Source organism: Grammomys surdaster, unplaced genomic scaffold, assembly GCF_004785775.1.
Source record: "Grammomys surdaster isolate TR1022 unplaced genomic scaffold, NIH_TR_1.0 125756, whole genome shotgun sequence".
In the NCBI taxonomy this organism is placed as follows: domain Eukaryota; kingdom Metazoa; phylum Chordata; class Mammalia; order Rodentia; family Muridae; genus Grammomys; species Grammomys surdaster.
This window is the reverse complement of record NW_021620588.1, coordinates 240,715-262,314: the sequence shown is the minus strand read 5'-3', so window position 1 is coordinate 262,314 and position 21,600 is coordinate 240,715. Positions and strand designations below refer to the sequence as shown.

The window sequence follows — 21,600 nt, the reverse complement described above, 5'->3', positions numbered from 1 at the left end:
CTGTCATACGTGTATACCCACAACAAATAACACATAAGCCAACAGACAAGTGTATTTTTTAAATGTGAGAAAAATCAGTAAGTATAAATAGCATGCAAAGAAGGCCCAACACAAGTACAAGTCTCTAAAGAAACTGATCTAAAACAGTAATGAAAGGCTGTCTTCCCACCTAGAAGGGAAAAACTTACATCTTGTTAAACTTATTTTACCTGGCACTAGGAACGAAGCTCATCTGGGAGAGTGCTTGCCTATTGTGCTTGCCTAACATGCATAAAGCTGGGTTTGATTCTAGTTCTACGTGAACTGGGTGCCCGCAATCCCAGAACTTGGGAGGTGGAAGCAGATGGACTATGGGCTTGAAGTTATCGTCTGCTAGATACGGAGTTCAAGACCAGACTGGACTACATGAGACTCCATCTCAAAAATAAAATGAAATGAGCTTTTAAAACTGATACACAAACTATAAACATTGAGTATACTGATTGTATGATAGCATGATAGTATGTATGTTATGTATGGGATATTGTATATACAAATTATAATGTATATTTAATATATATACAAATTACATAATGCTTAAATCACCTCAAACATCTCTCTCTTTTCAAACATATTTGTCATTTCTTTATGATAAAACTTTAAAGTCCTTTCTTTTGGATTTGTTTATTTTGTTTTTGCACAGTGCTGGAGACGGAACCCAGAACCTTGTGTGCTTTAAGCAAGCTACTACTGAAAGCAGCCTTCCCCTTATTCCATTGCAGATCTGGCCTCTCTTTAGAAGATCTAATCTCACAATTATAGCCTCACTTCCAGCATAAGCCTTGGCTGTCACATCAGGCTTATTAGGGTCCTATTCCTCTCTATAATGTACATTTAGTATTTTTTTCTGTCCCATTGGCTTGTTTTCATTGTAACTTGCTAATTACTAATTATTAATAGCCACATGACAGAGTCAATATTAGACTGTCTTTAAATCTCTTCCTTTGAAGAAATTAGGCTAATGCTTTTAACTTTTGCCTCAGGCAAGTTCCTAGGACAAGGGCAGAAAACAAACATATTTTGCCAAACTATCATGAAAATTATCTCTAGCCCAGAGGCTAATAATATTCTCCCATGAAACCTCTTGAGCTGGGCCTCTGCAGTCTACACAGCTCTTAGCATTCCTGTTTTCCAAGTGTCTCCTAGGATGGTTGATTAAGCTGTGCAGATGGCATTCAACTGCTTCCTAGTCCAAGGTTTCAAAGTCTTCCACATTCCTGGAAAAGCTAGCATGGTCAGGCTTCTGATATGGGCCCACCCTGAGTAGGGGAGAAGTAAATTCCCAAAAAGAATCTGAAGTCTCACTACTCAAAGGGAAGGAATGGGTGCTAGACTTCCAGGAAAGTTGTCTGCAAATGCAAATCTATTCACGGGTTTGGGATGCCCGTCATTGGGATGTGTGGCCAGGATCTCCGGAATCTTTTCTAACTCAGAGTTGAGGACTGTGATTGGGGCTCCGTTGAGTGATGGTTGAGCAAGCTTTCCCACCAGCCTGCGGGATTCTCCCGCTCTGGCCTGTGGGAGGCTGAGCTCCCAGGACCGTTAGTCTCAGGAGTGAGTCGCTGGTGAACCTGTCAGCCACCAAGCATCTCACAGGGCTCCACCAAGAGTGGGCATTCTGTTCGTGCGTCAGCATCTGAGCTGTGTTCTGCCTCTCCCCGTGGTCTACTTGCTTCTCTGTGTGGAAAGAAGAATTCTCAGGGAGAGACTGGCACATGGGAAAACTGAGACAGGATGTAGCATTTAATAACATATTCATCTCCTCAATCTTCAACAATTTTTACTCTTTTGGGTCCTTTCTGCCAACATGTAGGTATTCTCAAGCCCCTGACACCTTGAAATTTCCTTCCTGAGTCTTGATTTTCCTTTGCACTGCTATCCGCTCTGACTCTTCATCTGCAACGGCGATTCTTGAGCTTTGTGGGGCTTTAAAAATCATTTTTAATATAATACTCTTTCGCTGGGCAGTGGTGGCGCATCCCTTTAATCCCAGCACTTGGGAGGCAGAAGCAGGGGGATTTCTGAGTTCAAGGCCAGCCTGATCTACAGAGTGAGTTCCAGGACAGCCATGCTTACACAGAGAAACCCTGTCTCAAAAAACCAAATATATATATATATATATATATATATATATATATATATAGAGAGAGAGAGAGAGAGAGAGAGGGAGAGAGAGAGAGAGAACTTCATATGATTTGTTTTAATCATATTCACCCACTTTGTTTTCCCAACTTCTACTTTGTATTTCATTTTATTTTTAGAAGACATTATCTCTCAACAAACATCCTGGTCTTCTGCCTCTTCCAATCTTTCTGTGCCCTCTTCCAATACATTCCTCAAACCTTAGCTAAAGGAATGTGTTGTAGATGTCACCGCTGGGGCTAGATGCTCATGATCAGTTGTTCTCCACATCTGGCCAGCTGTGGCTTTCTTTGACAATCTCGGCTGCTAAAGGAAGTTTCTTTGAAAACATGTGAGAGCCACACTCACCTGTGAACATAAGGATAAGTGTTTTGAGGGCAGTGAAGACTCATACTGCTTTATGGTGGCTGTAGTAGGTTCTCCTCTAGGGTCTGATGCCTCCGAAACCATGGATAGCTGAATAGGTTTACAGTGCCAGGCATGGATTTTTTCCTACTGAGCAGGCTTTAAGTCCAGTTAGACAGCAGTTGGTTATCCCAGGATGTATATGCTCTTCTTGCAACTTTCAGAATCTCTTGCCATTCTGATCATTATTGGGGTTCACAGGTGTTACAGCTGGCTAGGACTACTGATTGCTTCTCCTTGGCAGCTTGCATGGCTTGTTCTGATGCTATGAGAGGTGGTCCTCAGGGAGGAGGTGTTCAGGTCAGAGATTCCTCCTATGTCCAAATTATGTAGTGTTCTCAGTAATGAGGTCTTACCTTCTTTTTTGAGAAGGCACCGAGGGCAATGGCAATAGCCTATATTATTTGGGCATTTCTTGGGATCATTTAACCAACAATGCAAAAGTGTGCTTCCCGGCGCCTGGGATTGGGGTTTATACTTTCTAGTCTATGACTATTGGGAGGTTACCCAAAGGGCATAACTTTAGTTAAACACTGTGTGTGTGTGTGTGTGTGTGTGTGTGTAATTTTAAGTAAACACAAAACAATATGATTCCAATGGCTTTTTAAAAATATTCTTGTGTTCTCTCTCTTTCCCAACACCCATGTCTCGGTACACCCTGATTTGGCAGCACTGCACACACACACACACACACACACACACACACACACACACACACAGACCATGATGTGCTCACCCTGTGTTGCTCCTTTGCTGACACTCTAAGGCCAGCCAGCCTAGGTTAGGAGAGGTAGCAGATACTCAGTATCAAAAGCACTTTTCACGTGTTACCATTGGATAGTTTCACAAATGTGAGCAGACCAGGAAGAGTGGCCTGTTCTGTGTGAGAAAATCCTGGTAAAAGGATCTTGCCTGGATTGAGGATGCTGTGGGAGCTAGAAGGCTGTGGGGCAGTACCACAGAGAAAGCTGTGGTCTGGGGGACACAGAATCAAACACCAGGAAAGTTCTCACCTTGGGAAATGACTACCAGTCGGAGGTGCCTAAAGAAGAAAGACACGTGTCACTCCCTGTCACTGAAAGCAGTCAGGCAGAAGTCCATCAGAAGGACTTAGAAAAGAGCCTGTTCTGAGGTAGGGATGCTTCCAGGATGCAGGGTCTAGTTCTGAATCTGCATGAGTCTGGCAATGCTTTGTCTCTAGAAGATCTGTGTGTGTTTCCACCCATCATGTTCCAGATGCCTGGTCTTGGGCAGGCTACTTGCCCTCTTTCTTCCAGGGCTACTAGAGGAGGCTAAGAGCACCTGTACCCTGCACATGGCTGCCCAGGACTTCTGACATTCAAGGGCAGTCTTACACAGAGGCTCAGCAAGGTGCCTTGCATACCAAAAGTGCCTAATAAAGGCTGCTACTGTCTGTGTTCAGTGCTGAGTTTTGTCTCCAGGTGGCGCTGGATGCTCAGCCCAAATCCCAGCTTGAGTTTCAGCTGTGGCTTTCCTTAGGGACTTCTAGTTACTGAGCTTAGAGCCTCTGGGAGGGAAAGTACTAGAAAAGTCAGTGTGATTGCCGCAGTGTAGTTTATTCTGTCCACAGGAGTTTTAACCAGAGGGGACTTGAGTGACTAAGAAGCTGCTGGCTGTCTAAGTCCCTAGGGAGCTGGCATTAGGGAATCTTTTGTAAGCTAGTAGACCTGAACACATGCACACACAGATGAACACACACACACACACACACACACACACACACACACACACGCACACACCCCTCTCCTCTGGACTTGGGGGAGCTGTATTAACACTTTCTCTGCACAGTCATGAGACTCTGTTCTCATGGTTATTTCAATTGCCAAAAAAAGGGAGTGTTTTGTTTTTGTTGTTGTTGTTGTTGTTGTTGTTGAACTTAGATGTGATGTGGCATAGAAACAGTAGAAACAGGCACATATCCAGGAATCCCATTCCTGATCTGCGCATCCTCATAGCAGGCCTCACAGGGTCCTTCTTTTCTTACTTTGCAGATGAGGAAACGAAGCCTGGGAGATGCTAAGCTACTTTTCTAAAGTCATACAGCTGGAACCAGGGCCCTTAATATCCAAATACCATTTTGTTAGTTTGTTTTGTTTTTGAGATAGGATCTCACTACTTAGCTCTGGCTGTCCTAGAACTCACTATGTAAACCAGGCTGGCCTTGAACTCACAGAGATCTGCCTGCCTCTACCTCCCAAGCGCTAGGATTAAAGACATGTACCACTACACCTGGTTTTATTTACTATTTTATTTATTTTTTTAGAGACAAGGTTTTGCTATGTAGCCCTGGCCAGCCTAGTTACTAAGTAGGTAGACTGGCCTTGAACTTGCAGAGATCCTCCTGCCTCAACCCTCTTTGTGCTAGGCTTACAGGCTTATGCCCACAGGTCAATATCCAAATTCTCATTATGTAGTGGACTATTACCAAAACCTTTAGAAAAATATAGAATTTATTTAGGAAATTTCATTTTAATGAGGTGGTCCCCAGGAATATAAATGTTTTGGTAGGAATTTCTAAGAAATCTAGGAAGTTTGATATTTCTGTCCTAGAATTACTTTGGGGGAAATGTCCAGAGAGCAAACTCCCTCCTCCCCAATTGGACCCTCACTCTTCCTCCATTGGACTCTCCTTCCTATAGTTGACTCTCCCTCATCCCACATCTGACTCTCTCAATGCCCACATTTTTGTGCCCTCCTCCAGGTGTGGGTGGACGCTGGGACGCAGATCTTTTTCTCCTATGCCATCTGCTTGGGCTGCCTGACCGCGCTGGGGAGTTACAACAACTACAACAACAACTGCTACAGGTGAGCCCGTGACAGCCACAGGTGTCCACCACACAGGACCCAGAACACATAGCTACTGGCCAGCCACTCCCTTTCCCCAGGATCACAGGAACAGAGCTGGGAAATTGCCACATGCAAGCAGAGTCTGTCCTGGATGCGCAGAAAATCCACTCTGCAGCCTCAGTCGGGACCCAGTGCTGTGTAGCATGTGCAGCAGAGGTGTCTATATAGACACCTTATTGTATATAGGTGTATATACTGTATACAGACAACTTATTGTATACAATTAGTTTTCCATGACCACACAGCTATGAAGGAGTAAACTGGTTCAACCCAACTGTTTCTATACCAGGGACCTTGTTTCTGACTCCTGTTGTTTCATGTCCATGGGGCCTCTCTTGACCCACCTGGAGTGTCTGGGCCCTCTGTGGCCCATTCTTGGCCCACCACCCTCTTGACATCCTGCAGCTAGCCACTTGCAAAGCCTCAAAGGGTCCAGGCAGAGAAGTGGCTCAGGCTGTGGATCATCCTGGCAGCCCTATAGCCTGAGTGGCCACTGTGAGGCTGAGGACCAGGGATAGTTAGCTCTATGGTTGGGGGAGAGGATAAATTCACTCTGGGGTCCTTGACTGAGGTGGCAGAGTTTGTCCTCACACCTAAGAGCCCTGCATGTGGCACACAGAAGGTGGGCAGATCATCTCACTGTGAGACTGGGAGCCCCTTCTGTAGGCAGGAGTCTCTGGAGTTGTGATGGGGTACAGCCATGAGAACAGACCAGTTGAGAAAGGATATCACACCTGTATCCACCCTATGTACCAGTTTCCCACAAAGCGAAACTATCCCAGAGGAAGGGATTAAGCGCTAATTTGAAGATGTGAAATGGTGCTAGAAAACTAAACTCCAGTCCGTAGAGGAGGGAGCAGCTGATGGGTCCATGTGAAAGGGTAAACTACCTCAAACTTCTGGGAGGATAGAGAAATCTATTCAAAACATCACATCAAGAAGCTGGGTCTGATTTTCCCTCTCCTGATTCCTGTACATAGAAGGTATTCTTGTTTACTCTGGATTCATAGTGCTTTTATGATAAAAAAAAAAAAAGAATAGAGTCAGGATAGCCAGGCATATTAGGACACAACACTAGCATTCAAGAGGTTGAATATAGATTGCTGTGAGTTTGGAGCTAGCCTGGGCTACATAGTAGGTTCAGGCTAGCCTAAGATACAATTAGACCCTGTCCTACCCCTTCCCCATTCCAGTAAGGAAAATCTAATTAGTACAGATAATATCTGTGTATTATTTAACTCGAAATAAAATATACAAATTATTTATTAGATTAAAAGATATAATAGTGACATATAAGGTGTTTGGGGCCTTAGATCATAATCTATATAGTTAAATGTGAATGATTTTCTCTACCAGAAACCTGGCAGTGAATCTGGAAATGAACAGCATTGCATTTTGCGAGATGAGCCTGTCCCAATCCGTGGCTGGTAGGAACTCAGCAGACAGGATATCTCCTCTTCCTGTCTGCTCAGGGAAACAAAGCAGATGCCTGCAAAAATCTGTTTCCAGATTGTTCTGCAAACAGGTCTGCCCAGCAGTCAATTAATCCTCTCTCCTGACAGTTTAGTTGCCTCTGGAGCTCCTGCAAGCCCAGCTCAGCTCCTGCTGACTTCAAAGGCCCGGTTATGTAAGCCTTCCCCAGAGACTGCAGGGAGCGGTAGGGGAGGCTTGAGAGGGACAGAACAGCCCTGGCCAGGCAGGGTCCAGCCTCATGTGGCCGAGTGAGCTCACGGGTGGAGACTGACATCCAGACACAGTGCTGACCGGGTTAGAGGTCCCTAAGAACTCAGATACAAGAAGTGACCAGAGGGGCTGTGGGAGAGACGGGATTTGCAGATAGGGACATTTGATTTCCCTAGCTTCATGGTGGCTGAAGGTAACTGGCTGGTCTTGGGAGCCCTGAGTTTTAGCTTCTGAAAGGGAATCTGAGAGGATTGGATTCCCAGCTACCTGATAACTGATGATGAAGCCCAAACTCCAGTCATGGGGTTGGGGGACTTGACACAGAGCTGGCACACAGTAGCTCCTTCAGCGTGACAAGAGAAATCCAGAAGGTAGCAAGCATGGAGTAATGCCCTGCTCTCTAGATCCTTCTCTTCCCAGCGCTGGATAAGTCAGGGCTGTTTGGATTTGGATGAGAGGAGAAGATGCACATGGCTGCTGCGACTGGATTTTGGACAATATGATGCTAGTGAAAGTGTGAGTCCCTCGGGAATCATGTGGTCCTCTGCTAGGACTAGCTGAGTTTCTTCCAGAGTAGAGGCAAAGCGGGCTTTACACAGTATATATAGTTAAGGTTAGCAGCCTAGCTGGCATCCATTCTCTAAGGGGTCTTTAAAGGGAACTGTATCAGTCATCTGCTGCCATGGTAATGTTCATGACAAATAACCTTGGCCCCAGAGGCTGAGTGTTTGTGTTGAGGTTGACTACGAGTGAGTGGGTTTGGCTTCAGGCCAAGCTCAAATCTGCTCTTTGTGTGTACATCCTGTGGTCCAGGCTGAAGGGACAGTTAATCCCCTGGAGATTTCTTCCCACCCAAATAATCATCATCATCATCATCACCATCACCATCACCATCATCAGAATGATAGAAGACAGGTCCAGTTAAGAAAATACAAGTCAAACATCTGTGTCATGTCAGCTAACATCTTACTGTCCAAAAGTAGGTCATATGGCTAAGCCCAAACCAGTGGACCTGCAGGTTCCATTCCACCCCCAAGAAGGGGGATTAGAAACAAGCTGTGAGGCCCTGTCACCAAATCCTTTATCATGGTTAGGTCAGTCCCAAAGAAAAGACCTTGCAGAGAGATTCGTAGCCTCAGGCTCCTGACTCTGTGTCTAGTGCTCTCTCCACTGTGTCCTCATTACCAGGGTCATTGTTGGTTTGTCCTAAGTATCACCTTTGGTTCTATTACAAAAAGCATGTTACAAGAAGAGAGGAGAGTTCTCAGTCCTGCGTGTGACAGCTGCAGAGGCCCTGGGCAAGCCAGAAAGCATGACAGACAGATGGGGGACGGGATGAAGGTGTGGTAAGAGAACCTCAGTGTTAGCTGAGACAACAGAAGGCAGAAGGAGCTGTAAGGCTCAACCTCCACACCACCATAGCCTCAAGTCCCACCCCCTGTGGGTAGCCTTGTTGGATTTTGGCTAGCAGGATATAAGCAGATTCTCTGTGCTGTCAGCAGGAGATACCATTCAGTAGGCAGGGGCCAGATGAAAGCAGCAGTAAGCTCTAGCTTCTGGACCAGAAGCAAAGGCCACAATGTTACTCCATCTAGAACACTATTGGTCAGGATCACCCAAGTACACCTCCCGTAGAAAGCAAGGCACTGGCATACACCCTGATCTGAACTATGAGCCCACACTACACAGGCTGAGTTCCAGGGCCTGGGCTGGAATGTGTCAAGTCTCTGGATCATCATCCTCACCTTGATAAAGTGCCATCGCTTCTTGCCTGGTTTCTCATAGGTTGGGGATTTATGTTTGTGTTTCCCAGCTGTTGTGTTCCTCTTAAGAGCAGGTCAGAGTAACTGCTCTGATCGCTTTCCTCTGTGAACTGGCCCAATATGCAGAACCTGCACCGAGCAGAATGCTGGGCTTTGCTTGGTAATGAGCTTAGCTGGGATGAGTGCCACCACAAAACCTCTCCCTTGCTTGGCCAAGATGGGTGCCACCACAAAACCTCTCCTGTGGAAGCTGTTGGACTGCAGGCCTAAGGTTCTTAGTCACTCACCTGGCTTCTCCTATGGAGGCTTCCCTCACCTTGTGAGCTTTGTACTTTGGGAGCATGGTCCCCTCCTTGATTATCTCTGGCTCTTTCCTCAGGAATCGAGCAGTCTCCTGAGTCTTCCTTCTCTTGTTCTATAAAGCTAGGCCCACTTCCTTCAGCCATATTCTTCTCCCTGTGACCAACCTCATCTTCTAGCAATACAGAGAAAGCTGTGTGATTGTGGGTCAGCTACCCTCTCTCTGAACCACAAATACTTCATCTGGAAAACAGCAGGCTCTCAGTATCTATGCTTTGCTGTCCGCCCCACAGTATGCCCTGGTCTTAGATGGGAAGGTTCCAGAAGGTGCCTATTCTGCTCATGCTGACCCAAACACATCTCACTGTTTCCCAACAGGGACTGTATTATGCTCTGCTGTCTAAACAGTGGCACCAGCTTCGTGGCCGGGTTTGCCATCTTCTCAGTCCTGGGCTTCATGGCGTATGAGCAGGGTGTGCCAATTGCTGAGGTAGCAGAATCAGGTAAGTCAACAGAGCTGGAATGTGGGAAGCCCAAGCTCATGGAGGAAGCCAAGGGGTGGGGCTAATGTGGCCACACTGTCGCCTTCCTGTCCTCAGTTTATTCTTAAGATGTGGCCACACTCATCCACCACCTGCGGGGAAGCCCTGACCTTCCTGGTTGGGAAGCCAGAGACATTTACTTCCCAAGCTACACTGTCTCCTGCCCCACGTCTTCACTCAGCTTGGACTTGCTCTGCTCTGCACTCAACCCCATGGTGTGTTTACAGAGTGGCCTTAAGCATGGCCTGCACAGCCTGGGCTGCTGGGCCAGCCCACCCACTTCACTACCACTGACCCACTCTGTCCAACCTCGGTAGTCTATCTCACTTCTCCACCATACTCTAGCACAGACGTGCTCCTGTGCTTGGAAGCACAGGAAGGGTGGTCCCTTCCTCCCCTCTGCCACGCGTTCTTCATATAGAATCCTCACAGATGTCACAGCCTGAAGTATTGATGAGTTTGTATTAAATGTACTATGAGCAGAATGAGGGTTCACTGTGATCACAACTCCTTCTTGACTTACATAGTTCTTGGATTCTGGATACATACACTGCAGTAAAAAAGCGCCATGGATCTTGAGTACTGAAGACAATATGAATCTCAAGGAGGCTGGATCACAGTCAAAGTAGATGACATCAGAGGCGAACACTGCCTCACACACTGCCTAATAGTATATACCTAGTTCCCCAGCCCCTTGAAGGGGCATCATACAGCCTTGCACCAAACAACCTCAGAGAAAGATTCTCTTCAAACAAGCATGAAGTGTTTACCAGAATAGGATGCACAAACAGGACACTATTAAACCCAAGAAAAGTAGGACCAGAGAAAATTCATACAATTAATAGAGAATATTTGAAAAGCCAAACACTCTATTAGAAGAGATGGACAAAAGTCATAATTCCTTGACAAAACTACCAAGGGAAAAATTAAAGAAAATATAAATTTCTGTTTTCTATTGCTGTAATAAAATGCCAAGACTAAAGCAACTTCAGGAAGAGTTTATTTGGCCTACAGTTTCAGGGGATAGAGTCCATCATGGCTGGAAGACATGGTATGGTATCAGCAGCAGAAAGCTGAGAGATCACATTTCACAACCTCCCCAAACAGCATCACTGACTGCAAACCAACTGTTGAAATGCATGGGCCCCTGGGGTACACTTCTCATTCAAACCCCAGTGGGCATCCAACATCCACAATGAAAGGGGCCAGCAAGATGGCTCAGCGGCTAAAGGCACTTGCCACACAAGCCTGATGACCTGAGTTTGATCCCCAGAACCCACATAAAGGTAGAAGAGAACTGACCCCACAAAGATGTCCTCTGACCCCTACAAATGTTCTCACCCAAATAACATGTGCGTGTGCAATATAATAATAGACAACAATAATAAAGAAGCTTTAATGGTTTTTGAATAATGAGATATGAGTCAGATCTACAGACCCCATAGATATTAGAATGAAAGTCAGGGACCACTGTGAATAGTTTCAACCTTTATATGATCACAGGTTATGTGGGTAAATGTGTTTTAAAAGGCAGTGTACTTGGACTGATTCGGAAGAAACAGGAAGACTGAATAACTCCATGTCTTTTATAGAAGTAATTTCTTTATCTAAAACATTTTGTGCCGGCTCAGTTGGTAAAGTATTTGCCACCCAAGCATGAGGACCTGAGTTTGGATCCCCAGAACTCCTGTAAAAAGCTGAGTGTGAAGGTGCTTGCCTATAGCTCCAACCTTGGATGGAGGGTAGAGAAGACAATCAAATCCACAAAGCTCACTGGTTGGAAGGCCTACCCAGATCAACGACTTTCAGGTTCAGTGAGAGAGCCTATCTGTAAAAATAAAGGTGAAGAGAAAAGGCATCCAACGTCGACATCAAACCTCCACATGCACATGCACACGCACACATACATACATGTACATGAACGGCCATGCTTACAAACATGTCAGTTTCAGGGAATCTGATAACATCTTCCAATACACCTGAGAACTGCTGTACTTACAAAGTGCTTGTAAGCTTAAGCAGGCAAGCATGTACATGTTACATATATGTGTGTGTGTATGTATATATGTATGTGTGTACATATACATAAATATGTGTATGTGTGTGTATGTGTGTATAAAGAGAAAGAGAGAGGGGGGAGGGAGGGAGAGAAGAAAAGCTATATACCCTACTACAAAAGTCAGGAATAGGAATTTCCCGTGAACTACTAAAGAATCATGCTCCTCTATAAACCAGGTAGCTATAAGATATAAAAATTTTCAAGTCCACAGTCTCCAACTGTTACCATATTCTTTTCCTATAACAGAATACCTAAGTTGGGTAATTTATAAAGATGTGTTATTTGTTTAGCTGATAGTTTCTGAATAAAGGAAGATTTGGTGGTTGTGTCACGTGTGTGGAGATCTCACGCTGTGCCATCACATGACAGAGGCATCACACGGCACGAGCTTGTAGACAGTGAGATAGGTGCACAGTAAAGAGGGTGGGCACAAACGAGTTGGCCCTGTCTAACAGTCCACCCTAAGAGAACCACTCTGTTCTCACAGGAACTAATCCAGACACCGAGACAGACACTAATCCCTCTCCACCTAATCATCTTTATGACTTTAAGACTTAATTGCCTCTTTAAAACCCACTTGCCTGTGCTGCTACCCTGATAAGCACATTTAAATACAAGAGCTTGGCCTGGGGCTGCCTGGCATTGAACCATGGAAGACACAAGATGATGAGGATAGAAACAAAACTGATAGAGAAAACTCACTGTAGTAAACACTGGGAAGACGCAGAAATAAACTGATTCATAGTCCTTGACCAAGAAGAACCACTGCAGGAATAATGCAAAGTTTGTTTACTGTTAGAGACCCCATTAATAGTATACATTGTATTCATAGATTAATAAAACCCTAATATCTTCATGGTTACTGAAAAAAAAAAGATGTTGACAAAATATAACAGCAGTATGTATATTAAAAAGAATCAGGAGTGGGGTGGAGAGATAGCTCCGCACTTATGAGCACTTGCTACTCTTACAGAGGACCCAGGTTCAGTTCCCAGAACCCACATTAGGCAGCTCATACCACCCGTGTAATTTCAGCTTCAGGGGATCTGATGCCCTCTTCCGGCATCCCTGGGCACTGAACTCACGTGGTACACATAGAACCACACAGGCAGGCACACACATACATATAAATGAAAAAATAATCTTAAAAAATGTTAAGTAGTCATGAAAATATCAATTGCAGGGTAGTTTAAAATCAATGTATACAGAGCTGTTTGTGGTGGTACACACTTGGAAGCCTGAGGCAGAGGATGGTGAGTCTTAGTCAGGGCTTCTATGGCTACAGTAAAATGCTATGACCAAAAAGCAAGTTGGGGAGGAAAGGGTTTATTTGGCTCACACTTCCACATTGCTGTTCATCACCAAAGGAAGTCAGGACAGAAACTCAAGTAGGGAAGGAAGCCAGAGGCAGACACCATGGAGAAGTGCTGATTACTGGCTTGCTCCTCAAGGCTTGCTCAGCCTGCTTTCTTACAGACCTCTGAACCACCAGTCCAGGGACAGCCCCACACACAATGGGCCAAGCCCTCCCCCATTGATCACTAATTAAGAAAAATGCCTTACAGCTGGATCTTATGGAGGCATCTTCTCAGTTGAGGCTTCTTCCTCTCTGATGACACTAGCTTGTGCCAAGTTGATATAAACACACAGTTAATACAGTGAGTTTGAGGCCAGCCTGGGCTACACAGTGAGACTCTACTCTGGAAAAAGATGGCATGTATTTAAAAGTTGAAAAATAAATATCAGTGTTTATCCCTCATTGGGGAAAAACAGAGATGCAGGAAACTGTGCAAAAGAGATACAGAAAGGACTAGAAAGCAGAGAATGGTTACTGTCATGAAGGGCAGAAAGGGCTGGGAGGAGGAGGGAGGGGCAGAAAGGGTGGGTGGAGGAAGGTAAGAAAGGTCAGTACTTCCCAGAGTGTTTTCCTCATAGCCTGGACCCTGGGCAATGTCTTCAGGGGTGGACCCTGAAATGGAATATAAACTAGTAATAGTGACCTCGCTGTGTGGAATGACAGCGATGTGTTTATGTCTGTGTGCAGTGCCTACGGAGGCCAGCTGAGGGCAATGGATCCTCTAGAACTGGCGTTAATACGAGGGTGTGATCAAACAGGTGGGTGCTGGGAATTGAACTTGGGTCCTCTAGAAGATCAGCCAGTGCTCTTAACCACTGAGCCACCTCTTGAGACATAAATGTAGGTGAAACACCCATACACACAGAATAAAAAATACATCTTTAAAAAAAAAAAGACAAAAAAGGGCCAGTCATAGCCTGAGAAGAAATGTCCATGATGCCTAGTCTCCCCCATCAAAAGAAAAAAACAGAAAAAGAAAAAAGCTACTTCAACCAATAATGATGATGATTATGATAATGGACCAACAAAAGGGACATTTGTTGAGATAGTAAGCACTTGAAGGTACCCAGGCAACACAAATTAAACCAAAGTGAAGGAATGGTGCTCAGTCACTTTAAGGTCTAAATCAGAAATAATAACAGTATCAAGTATTGGCAAGCATGCAGCCTCAAACATTGCTGTAATTATTTAATTGCAGGAGTATTTCATTTTTCCCATGACAAAAACGACATGGCTGCTTTTGAAGTCAACATTCATAGGTGAAGTGTGTGGTTGTCACCCCAGCAACTTCCCCTGAACAGCACAAGCAATCTTAATCTGAAATTAAAACAAAACAAAACACCTGACTCCAGTTCCAGGGTATCTATCGCCCTCTTCTAGATTTCACAGGTACTTCGCTCAGATACACACACACACACACACACACACACACACACACACACACACCTTAAAAAGAATCTTTTAAATAAAAAGTCCTCCCCATAGTTGCCAGGATGCTGATGGCTGTGGAAGTGTACGCAGCTAGAGGCAACAGCAGAATCCACTGGGATACATACACATGGCTCTTATGGTGTATAGGCTGCAATAATAAATCCTCCTTCTGCGCATTGCCTGCTTGATGTCATCCCACTTTTCTCAGAAGCATGTTTAGGTAGACTGCTCTGCTCCTGCTTAGATTCAGCTGCTGTCTGGCCCAGACGAGAACAGGCTCTGCCCTGAAATGTGAAAGCAGGTAGCAGGTGGATACAGAAGATCTGTGGGCCAGACACTCCTGTCTTGAGCCCCGACCCATCCAGTCCCTCTCCACTAACATGGCACCATCTGCACAGTACAGACAGGAGATCTGAGTGAGACCTGGCCCAGGGACCTGCAACCACTATCTACCTACCAGATGGAAATACTGAACTCTCTCCCTCTCCTCCAGGTCCTGGATTGGCTTTCATCGCCTACCCCAAGGCTGTCACTATGATGCCTCTCTCTCCATTGTGGGCCACCTTGTTCTTCATGATGCTCATCTTCCTGGGCCTGGACAGTCAGGTGAGGGGGTGGGAAGAGGGAAGGAGATCGTGGGGGAGGGGAAGGGACATCAGGTAAGGGGAAGAGAGGGGAAAGGAAGATCAGAGGACTAGACAGAACAGGTGCTACTCTTAGAAACAGCTTCTAGGCTGCAGAACTGTCTCCTGGCTTTGGACATCAACCCACCAAGCAGCTCCACACCTTCTCAGCAGCCTCCTAGCCACAGACATGTCTACTTGGTGTTCCTCCATGCCTTGTTTTCTTCACTCAAAATGCCCAATTTAAGTGTTTTGGTTTTTTTCCTTTTAGCTTTGTTTTGTTTTAAAATTTTCATTTATTTATTTATTTATTTATTTATTTATTTATTCCACTTATTTATTTAATCCTCTGTGTGTGTGTGTAGACACACACCTGCTACAGTACATATGCATAGGTCAAAGGACAACTTGTGGAAATCAGTTCTCTCCTTCTACCATGTGTGTCCCAGGGATGGAATTCAGAATCTCAGACTTGGCAGAAAGTTCCTTCTGCCAAGCATCTCCCCAGACTCCAATGTGGTCTTTAAGATAATGCCCTAAGTCCTTCCATTCTGATAAATGATTTCCAGCCAGGCTCCTGGAAAAGCAGAAACAAGGCCTAAGAGGTAGTCTGTGGCTACCATAACAGTTATAATGATGACAGTGTAACCAGGGTCCCTGTGTCCCCATCCCTACTGATCCATGGAGCACATGGGACATGGGAGAGCCAGTTTCCCTCCTCTGGCTCTGTCACGAGGTCTTCATGACCTTTTCCTGGCATCCCCTGGGCACCTCAGCACCTTCTCCCACCAGCTCTATGCACACTAATTCCTATGGCCATCTGTCCATCCATCCCTCCCTCACTCTGCAGCTGTGGTCCATAGAGCAGGCACATGCTCAGTTTTAGGAGTGAACTGCATGCTCCTATCCCCTCATGCCTCCACACCGACTCCACCTCCCTTTCTGCTTCTCTCCATGCTCCCCCTCTCCCTCCCCATGGCCTCCAGGCTTGCAGCCTGTGGCCTTTCTTTGCCCTCATAGACCTAGAATACAGCCTCTGCCTGCTGCTGAGCCCCACTAGCTGTCTAGAACCCAGAGAACTGCCTCCAGCCATGCTGGTCATGATCAGTAATCCTGACAAGTCTGTGCTGTGCAGAGAAGCCCTGTCTGACAAGGGAAGCCTCCCCAATCCTCCTATATTAGTGGGAAGGATAGTGCCCAAGTTAGTCCAATGAGCACTGCTCTTATCCACGACCTTGCAAGAGTCACTGAACACACAAGCCCTGGCCCGTGTGTCTGTCAATCAGCCACATTAAGTTTCTCTCTGAAGCCAGAATTCTTCCCCAGAAACCACTAAGCTGCGATGCAGAAGCACTGGGTGTTTCTGCTGATAGCTTTTCTTCCATTGTTGCTGGCAAAGCCTTTCAGAAATCAGAGCTCTGCGGCTGTTGTGATTGACAGAGGGTCCTGCCTGGCAGAGGAGGTGCCCATGCCCCACTGAGCTGGGCTCACTGGCTTTCCTGCCATGTGCCTGGGACACATTCTAAACCCACCCTCTAATCATCACATGAGCTGAGGACCCCCATTCACTGTCTGGGTTTGAAAACAGAAGCCAAGGCTTAATGTTGCTGAGTGATTTGCTGGGACAGATATTTGGGTCTGTCCACCTCTTACCTGTGTACGTCGGCCGCCCACACTCTCACTAGCTTCCTGGGTAAACAGCCTTCTTTGAATCTGATCTCCCTCCCTCAAGACCCTGGGGAGAGACTGGCAGTACCAGCCCTTGTTGTGGAGGCAATGCAGGGGTGGACATCGGTTTTGAATAGCTCCCAGCTGTGTGACTTTCAGAGAGTCACCACCCCTCTCTATCCCCAGCCCTTAATGTATAATGGAAACACCTTGTCTGGGAAGATAGATGTGAATGAGACAATTAACAGTGTCCAACATGGTAACTAGCAAATGCATACATCATTTGCAGCACAGAGGTGGGAGACCATCTCAGAAGCAGGCTGGTTCTCAGCTGGGCTCTGTTACCAAGCACCTGGCTGACAGAGCTGAGTATAGCTGTCCACCTACCATAGGGCAGGGGACTGTCACAGTCCTAGAAATCAAAGGCAATGGCCAGAGCCTGCTGCCAGCAGATGTCCAAACTCCCAAGACAGTCCTCTTGTCTCAAGGGCAGAGGCTAGGTCTCCTGTAATTCACAAAACCCAGAACAGTGACAGTGATGAGAGAGGAGCCATCACAGTCTGGATTGCATGCTGAGTGACCCTGGGCAGTACTTCCTGTACTCTCAGCATCTTCTTCCTGGTCCACTCAATGGATATACTGGAGCACGTTGGAGATGGGCTTACATTCATCACTATGGATGGAATGTGAAGGTGGGGGCCGGACCAGTGAGAAGGAAAGCCCTGGGTACGTGGACCTAGGGTACCAGGACTGGCTTTTTCCTGGGCTTCATGCACTGTCTCTCTCCCTCCAGTTTGTATGTGTGGAGAGCCTTGTGACAGCCGTGGTAGACATGTACCCCAAGGTCTTCCGGCGGGGCTACCGGCGAGAACTGCTCATCCTGGCCTTGTCCATCATCTCCTATTTCCTAGGTCTGGTGATGCTGACAGAGGTAAGTGGTGTTAGCTGTGTGCTCTATCAAACTCCTGCTCTCAGACCTCAGACCTTGTGGCTGTGCACAGATCTAGCACCTTCTCAGTTATTCGGGTACCTGCTCTTACACAGGAGTGAACACAGACCCTCGGTGAGCTCTGAGTACAAGGTCATCCCTGTGTAGGTGCTAGATGTTGCTAGACAGGATAGCTCACACAAAGACTCGTCAGGCCAAGCTGCTGATTCCCTCCCTGATCTTCCCTTTGGTGATCCTCAAATGAAAAGAGCAGTGTCAGCCCTCAGGCCCAGTACTGGCTCCTTGTCATGACCTCTTCTTGTCAATACTGGCTCTTCTGGAACTTCTCTCAGAACAGGCACTTGGGGTGGCGTTTGCTATATGCTCTAGTCTTAGCCTCTGTGTGTTCCTCCTTCCTGTCTGTGCAGGTGAGGTGGGCTTCTCCCTGTCCCTGAACTGAAATGGTCTTCTAAACCGTGTGCTCACTCCACCCCCAGCCATTCTGTCCCTGTTCTGTGTCAGGTATCTGGAAGGTGAGATTAGGCGGCTTTCTCTGATTAATGCATAAAGATAATGCAAGGAAGGAGACGGGGATCTGTTGCTGAGAGACAGAGAGGCTGTGTAAGAAACAGGAAGGAGTGGAGAACAGGAATTCATTAGGCAGCTGGGGTGAACCAGAGGCCAGCCGTCTCCAGAGGCCCTCTTCCGCATCCCCCTCCCAGGCCACAGCCTCAGGGAAGCTCCCCTGCTTCCCTTCCCATCAGGCTTACACACACACACACACACACACACACATGCATGCACTCATGCACTCACGCGCACACACACCACTGTGTTCTCAGCTCATTCCCTGCCTCTCTGGCTATTATAAAGAACACTGATCAACCATTTTACCAGTTGTTCCTCCAGACCCAAAAGTCCAGCAGAACGGGAACATCCTATTCAGTCAGAGATGCCTGGAGGCAGCTCAGGTCTCCTGCTCAGTGTGAGTGCTAGAGTTATTGCTGTCCTTGCTCACTGTCACACTGATGAGAGTGACAGTCGCTGTTTGAGCAAGCGAGTGGAGTGAGGGTCTAGTTCCGGCTCTCCCTGCAGTGGTTCCACCTCGGGTTTCTCCACATAGGAAAGCCAGGCTACAGTGACTAGGGCCTCATTAAGCACTGGTTAATTACACAGAATGGAGTCATTTGTCACATATAAATTGGGGGGTTAATCTGATGCCTTGAAGAAGCTAATGGGAAGGTGCTGGTGTGGGTACCGTGGACTCCCAGCACAGGCTGCCTTGGGTTGCCCCTAGTGCACAGAGCCTCTCCCTAGGGGTGCATGGTGACTTCCAGGGACCATCAGGGAGCCAGTACTCCAGTCAACCAAGACTACTAATCAGCAGGCATTTGGGCTTCACGTGCCAGCCCTCCACCCCCACAGAGGGGTGTCTTCAAGTCCGTTGTGCTGAAGAAGTTCACAGTGGGCCCAGCGAGCTGTGTAAACCTCGGCCATCCTGGTAATTGCCTGCCAGAGTTCTTCTCTCTCATTTATGCATGGGTAGAGCTCAGGTCTAAGGAAAGCACAGGCTGTCCATTTCTTGTCTTCCACCACAGCAGCGTGACTGATGGCTAAGACTGTGAGCCCTGCCCCTCAGTTCTCAGCCCCACCACTCAGCTCCATGACATCGTGCTGCAAGTGGCCTTGCCTCTTGATGCCTCTATTTCTCTGTAGGGACATTGAATATCAGCAATCATGCCTGTCATTGCATTGCTGGAAGATGGATACAAGAAGTATAAGAAATACATTAAGAGATGGAAAAGTTAAAGCCAATCTAGCCATCGATGTCTTAATGGGCCTGTGTTGTGAAGGATATGTCACCAATGGACATATGGACACCAGAGCAGGAATTTCTAAGCTTTGCTACATACAGCTCCTTTTTGCCCAAGAAATGTGTATTGTAGGCATATAGAAATATAAAATAGATATACATGGTCTAGGGAGATGGCTCAGGGGTGAAGAGCACCAGCTGCTCTTGCAGAGGACCTGGGTTTGATTCCCAGTACCCACATGGCAGCTCACAACCATCTATAGCTTCAGTCTCATGTGATCCAGTGCCCTCTTCTGGCCTTCACAGGCATTTCACACATGCTGTGCACAGACATAGATGCAGGCAAAATACTCACATACGTAAAAAATAATAAGAGTGCAAACCAAACACTTAATGATAATAAATTATAAAGACATTTCTTTGAAAACAATCTTTGGTATACATAGAATTTTGAAGCCAATCTTGACTGAATATTTGACACTGCAGGATACAGAATGTCTTTAATGGTGTTCTGGGTTGACCAATGTTTTGGTTTCATGATCATTGATACTGAGAACACTGAATAAATATATAGTTTACAACTTCAAATGTGTGCTCAGGGTCATTTCAGAAATTATAATTCTATCCTGAGCCCAAGACAAATATATTGAATCATCTTTTATCCAGCTCAAACATCAGTTTTTAAAACCAAATGTTCTGAGGCTGGCAAGATGGCTCAGAGGGTAAAGGTGCCACCAAGCTTGACAACCTGAGTTTGGTCTCAAACCCACATGGTAGGAGGGAACTGACTCCCATAAGTTGTACTCTGACTTCCACACATGAGCCAAAACAGCTCACACACACACACACACACACACACACACACACGCAAACACATATACACACACATATACCATATATGTGCACTAAATGTAAAAAGAGATATCAAACATTCTAGAAATAGAATGTAAAGATAGCCTAACTTGATACACACTGAGGAAAGACTGAGAAAATGTTTTGTTTTCCATAATTAACCCTTCATATTTATGGTAGAACAGAAGCCTTCAACCTATAGTACAAACCATTACTGTTCATAACATGTAGTAGTCTCAAGTTTGACATGTTTCAGGCAGTGTTTATTGATACTGAGTGACATGAGGGCACAGGAGATGCAAAGAGTATGTACCTTGTGGTCCGAACCATGGCTGTGGCAAGGCCACGTGATGCAGTTCCAGTGAGCACTGCCAGAAAACACCTGGTTTGTTACAGATTTGATCTTAATTTAGTTTTCAGTCCTGGTACAGTCAGAAGCCTTTGGCCTTTGCTGATTGTTTTACACCTCCCACACTTCATTTATGTGACCTGCACAGTGTAAGGAGCTGGGCAATAGCTGGGAGTGATGGTGCCTTTAATCCCAGCACTTAGGAGGCAGAGAAGGAGGATCTCTGTGAGTTTCAGGATAACCAGGGCTTCTCAGAGAAACCCTGTCTTGAAGACACCAAAAAGAAGAAGGAGGAGAAGGAAAGGAAAGGAAGAAAGAAAGAAAGAAAGAAAGAAAGGAAGGAAGGAAGGAAGGAAGAAAGAAAGGAAGGAAGGAGGCAGAAGGGAAGAAGGAAGGAAGGAAGGAAGGAAAGGAGGGAGGGAGAGAGGGAGGGAGGGAAGGAGGGAGGGAGGAAAGAAGGAAGGGAAGGAGGGAAGGAGGGAGAGAGGAAGAAAGAAGGAAGGAAGGAAGGAAGGAAGGAAGGAAGGAAGGAAGGAAGGAAGGAAGGAAGGAAGAAACTAACCTGGGCCATAGAACATCCTTGCACAAACTGAGCCAGACACCAGGTCACTAGGGGACCTAGACTCAGTGAACATATTGCTTTACTTTCTGTTCTCTTCATGCTGATGTTGAGCCTGAACTTGACTTGTGCTAGGCAAGTGCTCTACCCCTGAGCTATATCCCTCTCTTTCTCTCTTTTTACTTTTTTTTTTTTTTTTTTTTTTTTTTTTTTTTTTTT

The 21,600-nt window shown here is 46.1% G+C and overlaps 1 protein-coding gene across 1 annotated transcript in view; it reads left to right on the top strand.

Moving 5' to 3' along the window:
- The window catches only part of Slc6a11 (solute carrier family 6 member 11), a 117,512-nt gene that overhangs the window by 89,389 nt on the left and 6,523 nt on the right, over positions 1-21,600 (top strand). Inside the window, exons 7-10 of the mRNA XM_028788672.1 lie at positions 5,309-5,412; positions 9,579-9,703; positions 15,083-15,195; positions 17,674-17,811. Of these exons, the coding sequence (XP_028644505.1) occupies positions 5,309-5,412; positions 9,579-9,703; positions 15,083-15,195; positions 17,674-17,811 (480 nt within the window). The remainder of the gene's footprint in view (positions 1-5,308; positions 5,413-9,578; positions 9,704-15,082; positions 15,196-17,673; positions 17,812-21,600) is intronic.